Source organism: Zonotrichia leucophrys, chromosome 1 (assembly GCF_028769735.1).
Source record: "Zonotrichia leucophrys gambelii isolate GWCS_2022_RI chromosome 1, RI_Zleu_2.0, whole genome shotgun sequence".
NCBI classification, from domain to species: domain Eukaryota; kingdom Metazoa; phylum Chordata; class Aves; order Passeriformes; family Passerellidae; genus Zonotrichia; species Zonotrichia leucophrys.
The window spans coordinates 41,257,232-41,276,352 of NC_088169.1; the positions used below are offsets into that span (position 1 = coordinate 41,257,232).

Sequence of the window (19,121 nt, forward strand, 5' to 3'; positions counted from 1 at the left end):
ATGGAGATAAGGAAGAGTCATTCAGGTAACATGTTAAATGCCATGAACTGAATCACATTTTCCAAGACTGAATAAGGTACAATCCTGGTTTTTTTTCCAGGTTTAGTGGGGTTTTTTTGGGTTTTTCTGTTTGGTTTGGTTTTTTCTAAAGTGTTGATTTCACCCTGGATGTTTAATGTAGCATTGGTTAAGTTTAAAGATGCTGTTTCTGAGACAAGAGAGAGGACCTAGGCTTGATAGTACCCTGTCTAGCACTTTATGAACTTTCTTTAGAATATTTTCTCACATGGAATTGGTTCTAATCTAGAAGAGTGGTACTCACCTGAAGTGCTGAAGACACAGTGGCACAGCTCTTGCCTCACTTGAGCTAGTCCCCTTGGGCTACCTTTTGCATCAATGGAAAGAAATAGGTACACCAACAGAGTAAATAATTTATCTCAAAAACCTCAGTTGTGGGTAGATACACTATATCTTGGAGGAACTTCTCTTCTTTGATGATAAAGTGGGGCTTAGGAGGACTGGCTCCAATTTAAGCATTTAACTTTGATACCTGAAGTTAGATGATTTTCATGCTTGGTTACCATTTTTTCAGGTTAAAACACGGCTTTAAATCCCTGTGGAGAGATCCAAATTGGCTATATCAGACAAGGAATCATTTCAGAGACAAGTCTACCTTGTTCCCATTGGCACAGAATGGGAAGCAAGCATTCCCTCTGTGCTTTCCATTTTCCTTCTGCCTTTGAGAGGGAACGGTCTTTAATAAATTAAATCAATTTTATGCCACTGTGGAACTTCATTTAAAATAAACAAACCAAAGCACAATAACACCTCTCCCCCCAAAAACAACCCTCCAAAACACCAAATCAAAAAGTTTATACTAGTTTTATACTCTGATGACTCCAAGAGAATAAAATCATGTTCAGGGAACAATCTGTCAGGTTATAGGAGCATCAGGTCCTGAGATCTGTAACTAAACCTAACATTGTTTGGCTTTCATGAAAGCAGAATGACATCTCTGTTCTATGAGCACAAAACACTGATTAGCTCAGAGTGGTGAAGATAATATATGGATATGGTTCTACTTTCTGAAAGGTTAAGACTAGTTCACTTGCAAAATCTAAGCCCAAGCTCCTTCTAGCGCTCTAAATGTGTGCTGCCTACTCCTGATTTGCAGATAAGCAGTAATTGTCTTCTTCAATGAAGGAGGCTAAACAAAGAAAGAGTAAAATTAATAATTATCAAAATTAAATGTAAAAGAGAGGAAGAGGTGAAATTAAACATTTCAATGGTGTTATCTAGGTCAGACTGGGTACATTAGCAAGTCCTTATTTTCACTCACTACTGTGCCTTCTCAAATGTACATTTTCTCCGCAACAAAAGGTTTAACTGGCAACATTTGTTCCAACAAACCAATTAAAACTAATTAAAACAAACCAATTAAAATATCTGATTTTTGTCTTAAGGAGACTTCTGCAAACATGGCATCTGAATGCGCCAGCAATCTTACTGCTCAGCCCAGCCCTGCAAACCTATTGACAAGCTGCAAGGAAGAAGATTTCTTACAGGTGCAATTGTATGTCGCCATCCTTTACAGCCTAATCTTCCTGGTGTGCTTTCCAGGAAATATTGCGACAATTTTTGTTTACTGTTTTAAGATGAGGCCCTGGAAAAGCAGCACCATCATTATGTTAAACCTGGCTATCACTGATCTATTGTATGTAGTCACACTTCCTTTCTTTATACACTACAATGCTAATGGAAATGACTGGATTTTTGGAGACTTCATGTGCAAGTTTATTCAGTTTTGTTTCTACTTCAATATGTACAGTGGTATTATCCTCCTTAGCTGCTTCAGCATCTTCCGCTTTTTGGTAGTTGTGTATCCAATGAAATCCCTTTTCCTTCGGAAGCGGAGATGGGCAGTGGTGACTTGCACAGTCATTTGGATGGTTTCCCTGGGGGCCCTCAGCCCCTTGGTCGTCCTGATTTCCCCAAGAGACAGGCAGAACAAGACCATCTGCCCAGATCTGGTTGCTGCTGAGGACTTTGTCACAAGTCGCTGGTACAACTGGGGACTGACTGTGTTTGCCTTCCTCCTGCCCTTGCTGACGGTGACTCTGTGCTACGTGCTCATCATTGGCATCTTGGCCACTGGGCTGCACACGCAGGCTAGCTACAAACAAAAGGCTCGCAGGCTCACTGTTCTGCTCTTGCTGGTCTTCTATGTGTGCTTCCTCCCCTTCCATGTCTTCAAGGGGATTCATCTGGAGCTCCGAGTACAGCCAGTTAGCTGCCACTTGAAGAAAACTATCCTTTTAATGTTTACTATAACTAAACCTTTAGCAGCATTAAATACTTTTGGAAATTTGCTGCTCTATGTAGTGTCAGGAGATAATTTCCAGCAGGCAATACTCTCGCTCTTCAAGTTTTGGACAAACAAGTGTTTGAAGTAGACGAGATTGATGCAATTTAACATTTATGGAGGAAGGATTTAAACCAACCAGCCAGGCACAACTTCCCTGCCATTAGAGTACTCAGGTTAACTCAGCTAGTGCCAAAGGAGATCCAATCTGTTCTGGGTTACAAACTGATCATCAAAGGAGAAAATTTATGATTAAAAATAAAATATTTTAAATAAAATACTAATAAATAAAATGTGAAATTCTCAGAAATGTTTCTGCGGTTGCTTCCTGAGTCCATGGTAGCTCTTTTGGAGAATGGTCAGTTCTGGGAAAAAATATTAATCTATTAGTGGCAGATACAGATTCAGGATGGGAGTAATCCTAAATTAATTTTATTAACTTAAAAAAAGTGTACTCTGAGCTAGAGACCTGTCTGACTTTCTTCCTAAGCCATGGAGAGCGGTTAGACCCTCTGGAGATCAAAACCTGTCTTAGGCCTGGAAGTGCTTCATCTCACCTCCCTGGAGACATTGACAGGGTAAGGGTATGCATATAGCTAATCACCTTGTCCTCATTTTATAATTTTCCATTATTATGGAAATAAATAGGCCATTTTAGAGTATGATTCACTGAATTATTCTTGATGTTTGCATTTGGACAAGCTGAATTGTGACCTACAAGTGCCTGTTTCTCTCCACTGACCACAAAAGGTAAGTAGATCAGACACAGACTCAAATGTTCGTGCCTGCTTTTAAAGAGCTGAGGCACAGCTCTGGCACTCACTGGGATGGATCACTCTCCAGAGGTTGCTAAAAGTGCAGCTTACACAGCAAGGCTCCGTGCAGTGCCTTTAGTGATTGCCTGAAGAGTGATGGTGGGGCAATACAAGATCACTCTCACAAGGATTTTCCACACTGCTGATATAGAATCTGTGGAATCATAGAGCAGTTTTTCTTGACAGGGACCTTTAAAGGCCTCAGAGTCAGTCCTCCTGCAATGAGATGTCCCCTGCAAAGGGACATCTTCAACTAGACCAGGCTGCTCAGAGCCATGTCCAGCCTGATCTTGAAAGTTTTCAGGGATGGGACATCCACTACCTCTCTGGGCAGCCTGTGACAGTGTTATACCATCCTCATTGTAAAAAATTTCTTCCTTATATCTAGTTATCCCTATATGTAGGCCCTATTATAGTTTTAAACCATTACTCCTTTTCCTATCAGTAAAGTCCCTACTGAAAGTATCTCCCAATTTTTCTTATAAGCACCCTTTAAGCACTGAAAGGCTGAAATCAGGTCATCTTGAACTTTCTCTACTACAGGCTGAACAATCCCAGCCTTTCCCTCATATGAGAGGTGTTCCAGCCTTCTGATTATCTTCATGGCCTGCCTCTAGACTCTATCCAGTTCTGGGGCTCCAGACCTGGACACAGCACTCCAGGTCTCATGAGAGTGGAGCAGAGGGGCAGAATCTCCTGCTAGCCACACTTCTTTGGAGGCAGCACAGGATATGGCTGGCTGTGAGCATGCACTGCTGGCTTGTTTTTCATTCACCACTACCACCAAATCCTTTTCCACAGTTCATAGAAAATCAAAATATTTTTTGTCCATTACATTATTCAGTGAAGCTCTTCTTGGTCACACCAAGTAAGGAACAGCTTTAAGTAATAGCATATATTACAGGAAATATGGGCTGTCTCAGAGGGGGAAATAGACTTGTAGAAAAGCGTGAGTCCAATACTTGAAGATCTATCTAGAGAGGTCCCAGTACCAGCTGAAGTATCCTGGCCAACAGCAATACAAAAATATTAGCAACATAATATTCAGAGCCCAAAAGTATGATCACAGAGTGAATCCTACAACACATTTTTATAACAGCCTTATTTCATGTTTCATTACTTTTGCTCTCTACCCCAAAATGTCCATTAATCAATGGGAACACGTACTGCCTCAAGCTTCTCATGAGATCCTTCTCCTTATCCAACCCCTGTATGTATGGGCTGCTGTCCAAGTGACACCAGACCAAGACCACCAGGGCACCACCCCCGTTAAGCACATGTCTGAGTGCCCTGCAAACAGCCTGTGACTCCCCTGTGGCACAGGGGACCCCATTTCCTGCCTATCCTGCAGCCAGCTTGGGAAGAACAAGAGCAAACAGAAAGCAGCAGGCTTGCTGAGGGAGGGAGAGGAGGTAAGAAACCATCCCTGACATAGGAAGGAGCAAGATGGGGAAAGGAACAAGCCCATTCCACTGGGCTAGGGCAGAAGATGGCCTGTGAAGAAAATATTGTGTCAGAAATCAGAGGAAGAAGCCATTTTGCTCCCAAAATAGGCCATTGTCTTTTAATCCACCCTTAGCTACTCATAAAGGTGACTTCAAAAACTTCTGCACAGCACAGCATGATTTCCCCTGAGACCACTGTCCAGCCTCAAATTGTGGATGAGATCTTAGGGTGAAGAAGGGAGCTAGCCATTAGAGATGTTGCATGATGCAACCATCCAAAAGATGTAAAGAAAATGCCTCTCACAACACATGCTGCATGGATTTTAACACTCTAGGAGGGGCACTACACTTGCAGTGCTGCTCTCAAGCACTTGCTCCTGAGACACCAGACACAGCAGATATACCACGAGAAGGCAATGATGAACATGGCATTTTAGCTGTTTTTTCATTTTATGTTATTCTAGCAAAAAAACCACCAAGTTTTGGGTGGTTTTTTTTAAGTAAAATCAGGCTTACACATTATCTTTTAAGCCTGTACTGTATATCAACACCTAAGTTTTAGTAAATCAAGTCCTACCTTAATATCTGAAATATGGAGTCTGGTTCTTTTGGTGTTTGAGATAGAAAATGAACTGCCTCTGGTTTTGCAACAATATGTTGGTAGGTTTTGCTTTCAACTTTAAATGAAGCTCTGTATTAGCTTATCTTCAGCTCTACTTGATGTTTTCTGGATCAATTACTCAGCACACTCATTTGTTCATACATCCAGGCTATGTATTCTTTTGGAAGATGCCTAGAATGTTTTCCAGGGATGAGGCATCGACAACTTTGTGAACCTTTTTACACAAACAAGGGAGAAACCATTTTAAAGAGAAACCCAGGTGCTGCTTTCAGCATGACAGTGGCAGATTGCTGCCATATCTTGATACTTAGATTTTTGGCATACCCTGGTAGCAACATGGGGCTCCAGGACCTCACAACAGTGCCACTGATGAAGAGAACAAGGCTGGTTTTGTAAGGTGCATAAATTTCATTTGATCCCTACCTCTGAGGAGACAGAAATGTCCATTTTAAGAATTATTAAAGAGCCCAGCAGATAGTCCAAGCCTACCTAATGAAATGCCCTGTACTTTCCAATGACTTGTGGGTGTGTGGGAGGGCAGAAGAGACAATGAAACGGGGAGGAGAAGAAAATCCATATCAACTCTGATGATACTCTCATCTTCTCTGAATTAATATGATACACACACAAACGCCCTTTCCTTTTGCTTCTTTAATATAGTTTTCATATTTGTCTGGCAGCTTAAGCTCTGGAATACCTCTGCAGACCCCACAAAGGCAGGACAAATGCATCCACCTGCCCAGCACAGCTGTGGGGAGGGAAGGCCCTGCACACAAAGACTTTGTAAACCAGCCCACAAAACCAAGTCAGATGGTTACACTTGGTTTAGAAGTGTAACCACACAAGGAAGGACATACAAAATACTCTTTGGCCCTGCATCAGAGGTGGAGGACAAGAAGCTTATGCCAATTTATCAGCTGTGTCCATTGCCAAGGAGTAAACCTGAACCTCAATTAAACATGCCATTATATAAGCACTGTACTGAAAATCTATGACTGCCAGTAACCTTTCTTGTTCTACATGTACAAATTGGATGCAAATAAGCACCTAGAATTTCCCCACAGATCCATCAGCAGATTTCCACTTTATAGAACTACCTACCCAAACATCAACTTCCCAACCTCTGTGGCTGCTCAGGGGTTTGCATATGCAAACCCTGAGGGACAGAGGCAGGGATGACTTAACTAAAGAAAGCACATGCACTAGGTTGAGAACATTAGCCACAGGCATTAGCACAAATTGGCCACAGGCATTGCACAGGCATTCAGGCATTAGCCACAAATTATGTTGACATTTTGAAACTCTTGTCTAAAGCCTTCCCAAATTCCTATGATATGTTAGGCCAGGCTGACAGGGATGGTGACAACACCAAAATAAAATATTAGAAGAGTTTGTGCTGAAAGGGACCTTTAGAGGCCACCTAGTCTAACCTGCCATGAGCAGGGACACCTCCCAGGTTGACACCCTTCTCATGCTGGGAGCCCCAGAGGTGGATCCAACACTCCAGGTGGGGTCTCATGGAGGTGGAGTAGAGGGAGAGAATCACCTCCTCATCCTGATAGCCACTGATTTTTGGTGCAGCCCACGATATATCTGGGTTTCTGGACTGCCAGCTCACATTGCCAGATCAGGACTAGCCTCTCAGTAACCAGCACCCCGAATCTTTCTCAGCAGGGCTGCTCTCAATATCTTCATCCTCCAGCCTGTGTTGGTACTGGAGGCTGCCTCAACCCAGGTGTAGCATCCTGTACTTGACCCTGCTGAAACTCTTGAGTTTCCCGTGGGTCCACTTCTTGAGACTGTAAATAAATAATGGTTTTGTACAGTAGCAGAAAATGAGGATGTGAGGGATTTTGGAATTTTACATAATTCTGCCGGGGAGGTACAAAGGACAATCACACCAATATGCAGCATTTATTCTCATTGCTGCATATTACAACCACAACAGAAGGTTTTGCTCCTACTGATCTTCAGAAGTGACTTCAGCAGGTCTTAAGAAAGCAATCTGTTTTGCTCACTCTTCTGATCAGCTGGGCAGTTTCTCACCAGAGATACAAAAATGTGGGAGAAACTGGCCAAATGGCTGCACTTGTACCATCATGATTGTACCTCCATTACCCACAGAGGGGCTGAACTGAGTGTATCAGCAGTCATGATCTGGCTCATCCCCAAGGCAGCAGGGCTGACAACTAATGCAAACACAGAGGAACAAAATTTCTGCAAGAATCACCAGTGCAAACCAACACTTCTTGTCCTGAGCAAATGCAGGCATCTAATTTTCAGAATGACCCTGGCCCCAGAGAAGGGTGGGGGTTCAGAGATGTTCCTGTGACTTGCTTTTCATGTCACTTGATCCAGATCCAAAGACAACATCCCTCCTTCCCTGCCCAGCTATGGCTGTATGTTGGAGATCAGGGCCTGGACCTGAGGTACAGAGAGGCTGGTGTTTTGGGAAGGTTGTGGAAAACATTTGGGAATGTTTTGGGAGCATTGTGGAAGGTGGACATGTAGAGCTAGGAAGGGTGGCATGTAGAGACATGCCAGAACTCACTGCTCCTTGGTGGTTCCTGGTAATGTCTCCTTGGGGAAAGACAGAGAGGTTTGAGAGCTTCCTCTTACCTGCCCTCCCTTTTAGGTGTGATGGAGAAACAAGGCCACAGCAGGGAAATGTTTTCTTTCTCATTCCTACCTCAAAAAGAAGCCTAACAACAGCAAAATCTTTTCCTTACATGAATTGAAATGTGCATATGGAAAACCAGGGCAGATTTATGGCATTGGGGGTCTTCTCTGGAAGGGGCTGATATTGCTGTGCAGCTGAGCTGTGAGCTGTGGCTGGGGACATCCTGATGCTGTGGTTTGAGCACAAGAGGGAGGGACAGTTTGGCTGTGAGCCCAGAATAAAAAACCAGAATGGTGCTGCTGATTCACCAATAAATCAGTGCCAGACAAGCACAAAGACTTGTTCTGATCCTGTAGCTGAATGACCCCCCCATGTAACCACAGAGTCACTGCATCTCCCCCTAATTATTTCTCCTGCCACATTTGGTCCTCTTAGAGTTACAAGCTCTTTGGGGCAGATGTCTCAGCGAGTATTTGCACAGCAGGACCTGAATCCCGAATGGGCCCTCCTGGCATTATGAAAATTCAATCAAGGGCTCCAGCCATAAAAATGTAAACGATGTAGCTACTTATCATTTGTGCATTTAGAGACACATAAACACACATGCAGATACAAATGCAGAGGGGAGCAGTGCCTGATGCAAAAATACAACTCTTTTAAAGCAACAGCACTAGGCTGTGCCTGAGACTCTTTCTCTGGATATGAATATGCATTTCACTTGTCCCTTTTCCCTCTTGTAGAATAAAAGTAGTGTGACACTGAGGACAGAAGTCAGCTGAACAGAAATCCCTTTTTCAGGACAAAAAGCTACTGTTACAAAAGTAATTGCAGCAATGCACAAAATCTCCTTAAGCAGTTTAAAAACATTTTGTGATTTTCAGGTATAATTTTCTGCTGTATACAAAGTAGTAAGATTTCGCTGCTAATTTGAAGACCATTCTTTGAGTATGATTTTTATTTATACCTAATATCAATAACATCTAAAGCTATATATCTTTTATTTTTCAATGGAAATTAACTATATTTTACTGTGTGATAACTTAAAATGTTTTGTAGTAAAACAGATTTGGATATGTGTTCAAGGGCAGGCTATTCAAGTCTGGGGTATTTGCTTGTGTAAATTTTGATGTAAATTTTGCTCTTTATATATTGGCATTTCAAGATTATTGAAATTGATTATTATTATTTCTCCACTACAAAATCAAGTGTGGCTTACCATCCCAGCAGTTTAGGCTTATTCACATGTGTGGAACACACAGAATATTCTCTGACCTGCTTAAATATATAATTTACATTACACAGAGTTTCACTGCTCTCTTAAGGTGACTATTTTTGACCTATGTACTATAAAGGATCTGGTTTTTTCTCCTCTGGAAAAAAAAAAATTGTCTTTTATCCTTTTTGTTTTATTTTAAATTTTCTTTTTTTTTTTTTTTTCAGTAGCCATTCTGGTTAAAATGTCTTCAACTAGTTCCAGATAACATAAAGGCCTAGCTCTGAGACAGCTGTCTAGAGTGTTTTTACAGTCAGTTGGCAAAATTGGAGCTTGGAGGGACCAATTATCCCCCACCAGGTGGGTCAGATGAACTGTGCCTTAGAAGTGCCTGCACAGGGAGTCAATGGTGTCCCTGCTTCTGATTTCAATGCTGAGGCTTTGGCACAATGATAATGGTCCACTGTGTCTCATCTGCAGGCTGATTGTTATTTCTTGTGAAAAGTTTGGCAAAAAGAGAAGGTGTAGGTTTTGATATTGTGACAATTTTTAGAAGTATTTGTGCAGGGCACTACACTGAATTTTTAAAACGCTCTCTGGATCATCATATTCAGGTAACCTAGTTTAAGCAATCTGGATTATATTCAAGTGTCTGCCTAAGTGAGAGGATACAGTTACACAGAAAATAATAAAGAACATACTATATTTGCCCTCAATATGTATTCTATATATTGAGAGAATATATAATGGAACACATAGAACCATGAAGAAGTAATAATAATAAATGTAAAAACTTTCAAGGACAAGACTTGGCTCAAATATGTAGTACATAAGAGTTGGGCTACTCTGCCACCATCCCCAGCCCTCAGAGTTCCCACTACCCCCCTGCACACATCCACAGGGAATTCTCACCATTTAAAGGTTGATTTTCTTGTGCAAGCCAGGTGCTGATAGGACTCTGCTGCATAGTGAAGTAAAGTCAGGCCAAGGCAGGAGACTGTGCTAGGATTTGGCTTTGGACACCAAGGAAGAGCAAGAACAAAATTGGGAAGGATGACTGGAGCCCTTTCTACAGCTAAAGAAAAAGAGCCTGCTGAGTTATAAGGGGGAAAAAGCTGGAGAAAAAAAATTAAAAAAGCTTACAGGATTTGAAAACTGTATGAAAATTTATTTAAAAAATTAATGAACAGAGGGACATCACTAAGAAAGAAAAGAAAGACTCCTGTTTGTCAACACAGGTGCAGGTACACACACAGTGAAGCTGTTCACAGGGTTGTTATGCCTAAGTCCTGCTCATGCACATTTGAAGTGTCCCTGCTCTGTATCCCTCCAAACTTTTTGAATTCACTGGAGAACTTTTCTGAATGGCCCTTAGAGTAGCTTGTCCAAAAAGGATTTCTCATTAGACACCTTTAAATTGCCATAGCTCTGAGATGGGACACACTGTGACTCACACACTAAGTAGGTAATTTAAAAAAATATTAAGGAAATTCAGAAATACAATTTATGATAGATTCCTCCCTGTAATGTAACCAAACTATTAAATTTCTTCATGGAAGTTCTGAAGCACATAATTTTCAGTACTGAAATTGAGGGGCTGCCAAGTGCCTGAGAAATATGGGTGGCAGGGAGATTAAAGTGAATGGCAGCCTGCAGGATGACAGCTGCTGGGGAGATATCTTCACCACCTGTGGAACCTGCTCCTGCTCTGACAAGCATTAATGCTCATTCCTAATACTTCATAATCTCTAAACTACATGTATAGCTAAAAACTGACACAGCTGAAAATTTGTCTCAGCTGTACCCAAGCAATGGAGGATACAAAAATATCCTCCATGTACACAATAATAATAATTGTTTACATAGTAGCTTAACCAAACATTGTGAGATGAACGGGGAGGACAGAGCTATGGAGAGATGTATGTGGCTTATTCCTTGCGTCCTGAAGCTTTCACTGTGTCTTGCTGATCCAGCTGGTTTTATACTGTCCATTCAATATTACCTAAAAGTTACAAGGACATACCTACCAACCACAGCAAAAATTAGGAGGAGATTAGAGAGCTCCTTATCTACTGCCAGGTTCCATGTTTAAGCAAGCTGCCCTAGCTTCTCATAATCTAAGTTTATTCAGACACCCATAAGGGCTCATAAATACAGGTTATTCTGATCATTTCCCCAATTTGTTTAGAGTGTTTTTTCCTGAACAGAATTGTGCTCTTCTTCCATGCTGGGTAGTCTTGAGAGGTCACAAACTGGACAGAGTCCTCTGTAATTCAGCCCAGCAGATCCTGGGATTCCTTGCAATGACCCAAGGAAGTCCATCTGCTGAGGATGGGACCTTGTTGGAACCCAGGGCACAGGGAATATTTCTCTCCCTGTCCTGACAGGTCCCGATTCCCAGGAGAACACTACTTTTAACCTTTGTCCATGAAGAAAACTCCCAAGACTTTGGGATGAATTGGAATCTATGAGTGTGTGATATAGATAGTAGTGTAGTTTATCACAGGGTGAAAAACTTAGAGCTTTGGGTTTTTAGTATAGAGGTAGATAGAAGACAGGATGGAGGACTTTGGGTGTTGTCTTATCTCCTTGTTCCTCATCTACTCCATTTTCTACATAGCTGGTGGCAGAGAGTGATTGGTTAGAAAGAGCCACAATGCAGATGTTGCATGAAAAAACAATTATTAATAAAAAAAGCTCTAAAAATTAATTAAAATAATTTTTAAAATCCTTAAACCTGTGTACCTCATAACTTTTTAGTACCTTTCTCTTTATACACTAAATCTAATATGTAAACAATGTACTAAACTATTAATTTTTAAAAAGCAACATAAAAACAAAAAAAAAACCCCAAAATCCCATTCATCTCTCAATTTCTAACACAAAAATTTTTAAAAGGAACCTCAAAAAGGAGTTTCCATGGGCCCTAAAATGTGCCTGCAGCTCAGAGGATGGAAAATCAGTGGCCAAAACATGACATACCTCCATCAGCAAGAGCAGAAAGGCAGCTACCCTTGAGGGCTGAGGGAGGAAGGACCCTCTCCTTATCTATCCCCAGCTCTGACCCACCCTCTGAGCTCCTCCTCTGGGACCTACCTCCAGTCATTGCAAGAAGGCAGGCATGCCCAAAGTGACTTATTTCCTCCTAAACCAGCTGTCACAAAGCACCTATGGAACCTCTTATCCAGGCACCCGGGTGTCCACGTACATATCTGTGCATGGACAACACTGGGGAATCATGGAATGATTGGGTTAGAAGGGACTTTCAAAGGCCATCCCCTTTCACTAGAGCAGGTCGCTCAAAGGCCCATAGAGCCTGGCTATGAACACTTCCAGAGATGGAGCATCCACAGTTTCTCTGGGCAACCTCTCCCAATGTATTATACCTTGATCTCACTTTGGTGATGCCAAGGGCATTTCAGCCTGAGTATCTCTTGCAAACAGCCCTATCTCAGAGTCCATGCTGGGGGACAGGGTCTGAACTGCCATCCTGTCATGGCTAGGTGCTGTGACAGCCACCAGTCATCTCCCTACCAGCTTCATCATCTCTCCCTTCCCTGCAAAATTCATGTACTGGAAAATGTACTTTTTTTCCCCAGAGCTCTTTATTTTCAGCTTTGCCTTCATCTTACTTGCATACCTGTGTGATCCATTTTATTTTTCTTTTAGGATGAAGATTTTTTTATTATTCAGCTTTCATTTCCAAGGCACTGGTCATTTGTCACAAAGTATGCACGTCTATAAATATTACCACACCGCTGTCACCCTCACTTGTGTGGCAGAGGGTTTTCTGACACAGACTAATGGCACTGGAGCTGACTGGGACCACCCCTGCCAGCTCTTGCCTCACCAGTGAGAGGGTGTATTTAACTGCTGACCTGTTGACAAGGGCAGTGGAAGAAGGACCAGAGCAGTGATGAGCACCAACACAGGTAGTTCCCAGTTAATGCCAGTATCCTTGCTCATCCACTTAAGAAGCTTCACCAGGGCTTGTTGCTCCACGTGCTTTGCAGCACTGGCTATCAGATGTGCTTCTCAGCTGTGTGGGAAGCACCAAGTCAAAAGCATCCCTTAAAGCAAGAGAGTTTATTTACCTTATTCTAGGCAGATAAATGTTTTGTTGAATGAGGCTACAGCTGTCATAGGATAATTAATGCACATATCTTCTATCCATGGCTTATTTGAATAAGTACCTGTGTCTGCCCCCAACATGGCATGTCAGCTACACAGACTTGTCACTAAGAGAAATTAATCCTGCCCTCTAATTTGTGATTCATGTGCTACCATAGAAAACCAAATGTTACGTTTAATTAGCTCCTGGACTAATTACTTAATTTTATTTTTAAAAAAATCCTCTAAAGCATTCCTAGTCAAGCATTTGTGAGACTACTGCTGGTCGGAAAGGTGCTAATGAGCCACCAGCAGAAGATAAAGTCAGTAGCAGATCCAGTGCCTGGGCAAGCAGCCTCCCTCCAGCACAATGGCCAGTGATGCTTATCAGATTGCTAACTTTGAGATACACAGTTAAATAATGACTAAAAGCACTGCTTTTATTGAATGCTTCTTTTTTTTATCAGCCTCAAAAGGACCTAAGAGATGTTGGGAGGTTGGTAAGTCCCAACTTTTAAGTAGTCTACAGCAAAAATGACACCAGAACCAAGACTGCATGCTCAAACCAGGGATGAATATCTAAGTGTACTAGAAGTGGTAATGTTTACCTGGTATTTTTTAATTAGTTGTACTTTTAATTGGTATTTCAGTGCTCTGCAAACTCCCAAAATAGTTCACTGCAGGCTCTTTTTGAAGTGTTTCACATTTCTGATGAGAGTTACAGATTTTCTCCCCTCTGACCTGAATCTCTATGCTGAAACATGAGTGCTGTCTCTATAGCGGCTGGAGGGCAACCCTCCAAACTCACCTGACTCCAGAAGCTGGGCTGAGAAGCAGCCAGCAAACCTCTGTTTTCCAGGATCCCCCACTAAGCCTAGAAGGAGTATATTCACCCAGGTCTGTGCAGAGGTGACAAGTGTCAGAGAGACTCTACACCAATGGCCTGCAGAAAAGCAGCAAACATCCTCCACCAATGCTGTGGAATCAGCTGGCCCTAAGATACAAATGCCATCTGTGCAATGCTTGAGGTAAGCTCCATTTGCAGACTTAATCCCAACTAGTTCCTATTGGAACACAAACCTTCCCAGCAGAGCTGCACACAGCCTCAGAGCTAGACTGGGACCATAACAGTTCTCAGCAATGTATATCTTGCACTCTGTAGCATACATTACAGACTAGGAGACTCAGTGAATTCATGGGTCCACAGTAAAGCCTGGCTTCATTCCTAGCTTGTTAGTTGGGATCACTTCTTGTCAAATAATAAACATCACTCTAATTAAAAACCCTGATCCCAGTCCTGACCTGCACCCTGAGCACCTCAGCCTTATTGAGGACTGCAAGCACCTACCAGGTCGGTGTTTATTTGCTACATAATGCTTATTCCTACACCTGCACATTTATATCAGAACCCTATTATTTAAATTGTAAAAGTCAATTTAAACCCCTTTCAGAAGCAAGCAGTACAACAAAGCAGAGCAGAGGAAAAAAAGCTCTGTGTGTAAGCAGCCTGAGCCTGCACAGTGCAAGAGCTGCAGCATTTTAATCCTGTGGTACAGATTGGACTCTGGCAGTTGTGAATAATCTTCAGTTCTTTGGGTCTATGGAAATTGTATAGTTTGTGACTAACCCAGAGCCAGTGGATTTCAGGTGAAGGTGCAATCCCTGTGTGAAAGATGAGGAATAGCATCAAGAAATTACTGCCATAACTAATAAATGTTGTCTTATATATCAAGAGTTCTATTAGCATTATAGTGTGAGGGTTTCCGTACCACCAGAGTTTCGTGCCTCCTCGATGTTTTCTGTAAGCAGTTCCTCTAAGCACTGACTCCCGGTCCTTCCAGCAGCCATCTGACTCCAGATCCCACCAATCCACTCTTTTATACCACTTGGTCTTATTGGCTACAGGTGTGGCCTGTTAACATCAGGCCTGCTCCTAATCTTTAATAATTTGTCCAGCTGCAACTCATTGGGGGATAAGATTACATTCTATACCACCTTCATTTACCCATACTGTATCCCCCTACAAATAAGCAAACAATAAAATATCCCCCTATCCATCTCCTTCTGCTATTCTGCTCCTCACTGTCATTCCCATCATCTCCTTATCATCTTTCTTCTCACATCTCAGATATTTTGAATATTTATTTAGCCTGTGGAGAATTGGAGCATAACATGAGAAGGAATACCACTACTTTTTTGGTCAGCAATTCAGTTCCTTGAATCATCAGGATAAACTGCATGGCCTTGAAGAGTGTTCATCCACATGAGAATTGGATTACAGTCTCATAAAACAGCACAGTGCTCCTATTATCACCCAAATAAAGCTGCCATAATTCTGGAACAAATAGGTGGAAGTAGTCAGCCACCAAGTATCCAGTGCTGAAGTGAAGAATAATAAGCTGACATATGGCTCTCAAGACATTCCTCACAAGGAGGCAGATTTAAAGCCCTGAACACCAGGCTTTTATGCACACAAAAACACACACTCATCTTTTATATCACTGTCTTATCTAAGGCACTGAGGGCTTAGAGACAGGATCCAGGTGCAATGCTTTCAGAATAGCTGATGATGACAAAGCATCCACCACATTATCCTCTCTCACAAGAGGGTACCTGACAAGTTTCTCAGCATTTATAAGCTAGGAAAGGAGCTGGTTTTGTTGCAGCTGCCCAAGATTTTACCTGGCTCAATACAAAATCCTGGTTGATTAAAAACATCTCACTGCAGGTTTCTGCAGCTTATGGGTTGAAAAATGAGCTGGTGAAAGATAGGTTCTTCCACAGTGTCAGCTGGACTCTGTTCTCAGTGGCTGAGCCACTAAAAAAGTCATTTTAACTTCTCCATGTGTCTAAAAATGGGGACAGGCTCATTTTTTCCAACATCTTTGCAGAAATGCCTAACTACAGTGGTTTGTAAGTGTGGTGTGCTATCACTATTTTTTGTCATCTGGATATGGTGATAGAACTGTTCACCCCATAGTAAGCATGGGAGACCATGCATTTACAAAATAAGGACGGACAACCCATTTAAAAGGGTTTTTAACCAAAAGATCAGGGCCCTCTCTTTTCTAGAAAGTGCTCACAGAGCTGTTTCACAAGGATCATTAGGAAAGACCTACCTTCAGGACCAGGTCATGGTAGTAACACATATCATTTAAGACCTAGTCATCCCTCACAAGGACAACCTCACAAGGCCAGTGCACAGGCACCAACAGGGCACACATTCACTTCTGCCTCCCCTCTGCCCTCTCACTGCCCCCAGCCCTTTGTTCCTGCTGCTTGCCTTGTGACAGTGAGGGACAGATCCCCTGTGGGCCATCCTCCCTCACGTAATTGCAGAAAACTACCTCAGAAAGAACCTCATTTTGTGTAGTTTCCTGCTGTTGAAGTCAATTGAAGCAGTTCAGCCAGGAGTTCAAAAAAAGCTAAACCTGTACAAGCAGATAGAGCATAGAGGGAGAGGACCAGACAGACACAGGAGTAGGGAACAGGCTAAAGTTTCCTCCTATCAACTTCAAAAAGCAATGAAGGGCCATGAAATCGGCCTGTGTGCCTGCAGAGAGGGATGTGAATGAGCTCATACAATCCCCAGGCAAAGAATGAGGCTTTCTACTGTACACAAGGAGGCAGTGTCAATCCTGCAAGCAGCATTGTTGGGATTGGTACCAGCCAGTGGTATCCAGTATGGATGCCCACACTTCCAATGGATGCTGAGGGCAGGTTTCAAAACACAGTTACAGTAACAAACATACTGAGAAATGTTGTTATCATATTGTTGTTATCTTAATTCTAGAGTCCTATACCTTCTGGGTGGTTTTCTCAGAAGCAGCTCTTCACAGCAGTGTTGTTCCTCCTTCTTCATCAGGGCTCCTCCAAGACTGGCCACACCCACCCCCTTTTATCCCAGTTATCTTCATTAGCCACAGCTGCCACCCAATTAAGGACATCACAGCTGCAGCCCATTTAGAACAACTAGGATCCGGGCAAGGCCACTTATACAATACATAGATTTTACTATGGCTCAAAGGCAACCTATACAATAAATACTAAGATTCAATGGCCACCTAGATTTCCCCCTTTTCTTTTAACAATTACACAATTACAATATATATAACCCACCATTACTCAAAGGCCATGTACCTCCACATCTTGACTCCAAGGCCATATTTCTCACAGCTCCTTAACTCAAAGGCCATGTTCCTTCACAGCTCTTGGCTGTCTTAACCTCCACAGCTCTCAGCTATCCTATCTCCCACACCTCTTCAGGCTGCATATCTCCACCACATCAGAGTCACCACTTTTGGTTATCATATATTTTTAGAGTCCCATACCTTCTGGGTGGTTTTCTCACAAGTAGCTCTTCACAGTTGTGTTGCTCCTCCTTCTTCATCAGGGCTCCTCCAAGGCTCTCCCTGACTGGCCACGCCCACCCCCTTTTATCCCAGTTATCTTCATTAGCCACAGCTGCCACCCATTTAAGGACATCACAGCTGCAGCCCATTTAGAACAACTAGGATCCAGGCAAGGCCACTTATACAATACATAGATTTTACTATGGCTCAAAGGCCACCTATACAATACATACCAAGATTCAATGGCCACCTATAGAGAAACCCCTGATGTTCAACCTGTTTGGCTTAACAAAGAAGGGGCTGTGTTGGGATAGTCTGATGTTAGGTGCATCTTTATGATGAAATCAGTGCCAATAGAAAATTCTTTAATCCAAAGAACAAATGCATACCAAGCACAGCCTCTGGGCAGGGAGCAGAATCTGTATTAATTGAGATTCAAAATGAGATGCACAGACACGCTCGATTCTCCAGTACTCAAGATGCTTAAATCAAGGCTGGATGCCTTTTTAAAGGCCATGTCATAGCTTAACAAGGAGTTACAGGCCTCATGCAGCAATCTCTTGATACAGTTTTATGGTGTGTAACACACAGTCCCTCCTTGCTTTTAGAATTTCTGGGGGACCAAAATCAGCAACAAAAGCTGGGTCTGTTTTTTGCACTGTGTCCCCTGCAGCACACAGGACTCCTACAAACCAAGCTGCACTTGCTCCAATGTGCACCCAGCTCTGCTCCCCAGCAGAGTGAGGAAATTACTAACATGAGTAAATAATGTGGTGGTAAATCCAAGGAGATGCCTGGACAGCCATGTACGCTGGTGCCACTACTGAGATGGGAAACACAAGCACAGATGGGGTCAGAACTCTCTGCCCTTGTCCCAGCAGACATCTTGTGCTCTAATAGCAGCTTTTCCTCCAGCTTTCCAACATTCTCACCTCTTGCTGTTTTTCGGCCCTCACTTAGGGCCTTTTTGGTGTTCAGCTATGGAAGAAATCCCTGTACAAAGTCTGAGCTGCTGGGGTTTGCCCCATGGGACACACACTGTGGGTCCACGTACACCATGATGCTGGGACTCTGTGTGTGTATGTGACACAGGGGGTGGAAAACACTGGCTATCGACAAGGCCAGTGCTGCCAAAGCATGAATGGTAGGAGATGGAAACCACACCACAGAGTCCTTCTTGTAAGGTGCACACTGCACACACCTACAACCGGAACAACAAACCCCTCTGTTTCCCAGAATATGCAAACACTTCCTCATACTCCAGCCAGGATGGGGACTGTCCTTCAGCGCTCTGCAGTCCTCTTGAGTCTCTCCAGCTGGCATATGTGAGGTCTGATCCTACTCTCAGTGTTAAAGCAGTATTTGAGGTGTTGGAGCAGCAGAGGCAGCCTGCTGTGTGGTCACTGTGTGCTCTGAGGTGTAAGATTGCTGGCCTTGTACAAGTTCCTGCCCAGCAGTCTCCAGCTGCCAAAGGGAATATGGGAGAGGTGGAGCAGCCTTGAAAGACAAGCATGAGAACCAAATAGTGGGCCCCATTCTGCACATGCTTTCTCTTCCCTGAAGCAAAAGGGTGGGCAGCAGA

The 19,121-nt window shown here is 42.8% G+C and overlaps 1 protein-coding gene and 1 long non-coding RNA gene across 2 annotated transcripts; one reads left to right on the plus strand and one right to left on the minus strand.

Annotated features, from left to right (window-relative positions):
• Nucleotides 1-317: 317 nt before the first annotated feature.
• LOC135450807 (uncharacterized) lies at nucleotides 318-17,580 on the minus strand. The gene is made up of 3 exons (XR_010441163.1): nucleotides 17,519-17,580; nucleotides 551-614; nucleotides 318-385 (listed from the first exon to the last, which is right to left on the minus strand). It is a non-coding gene; the product is annotated as an uncharacterized LOC135450807 (long non-coding RNA).
• Nucleotides 1,479-2,453, plus strand: LOC135450757 (2-oxoglutarate receptor 1-like). Its single transcript, XM_064719207.1, has one exon. It carries the CDS (start codon nucleotides 1,479-1,481, stop codon nucleotides 2,451-2,453), a length of 975 nt encoding a protein of 324 aa, XP_064575277.1.
• Nucleotides 17,581-19,121: the final 1,541 nt, after the last annotated feature.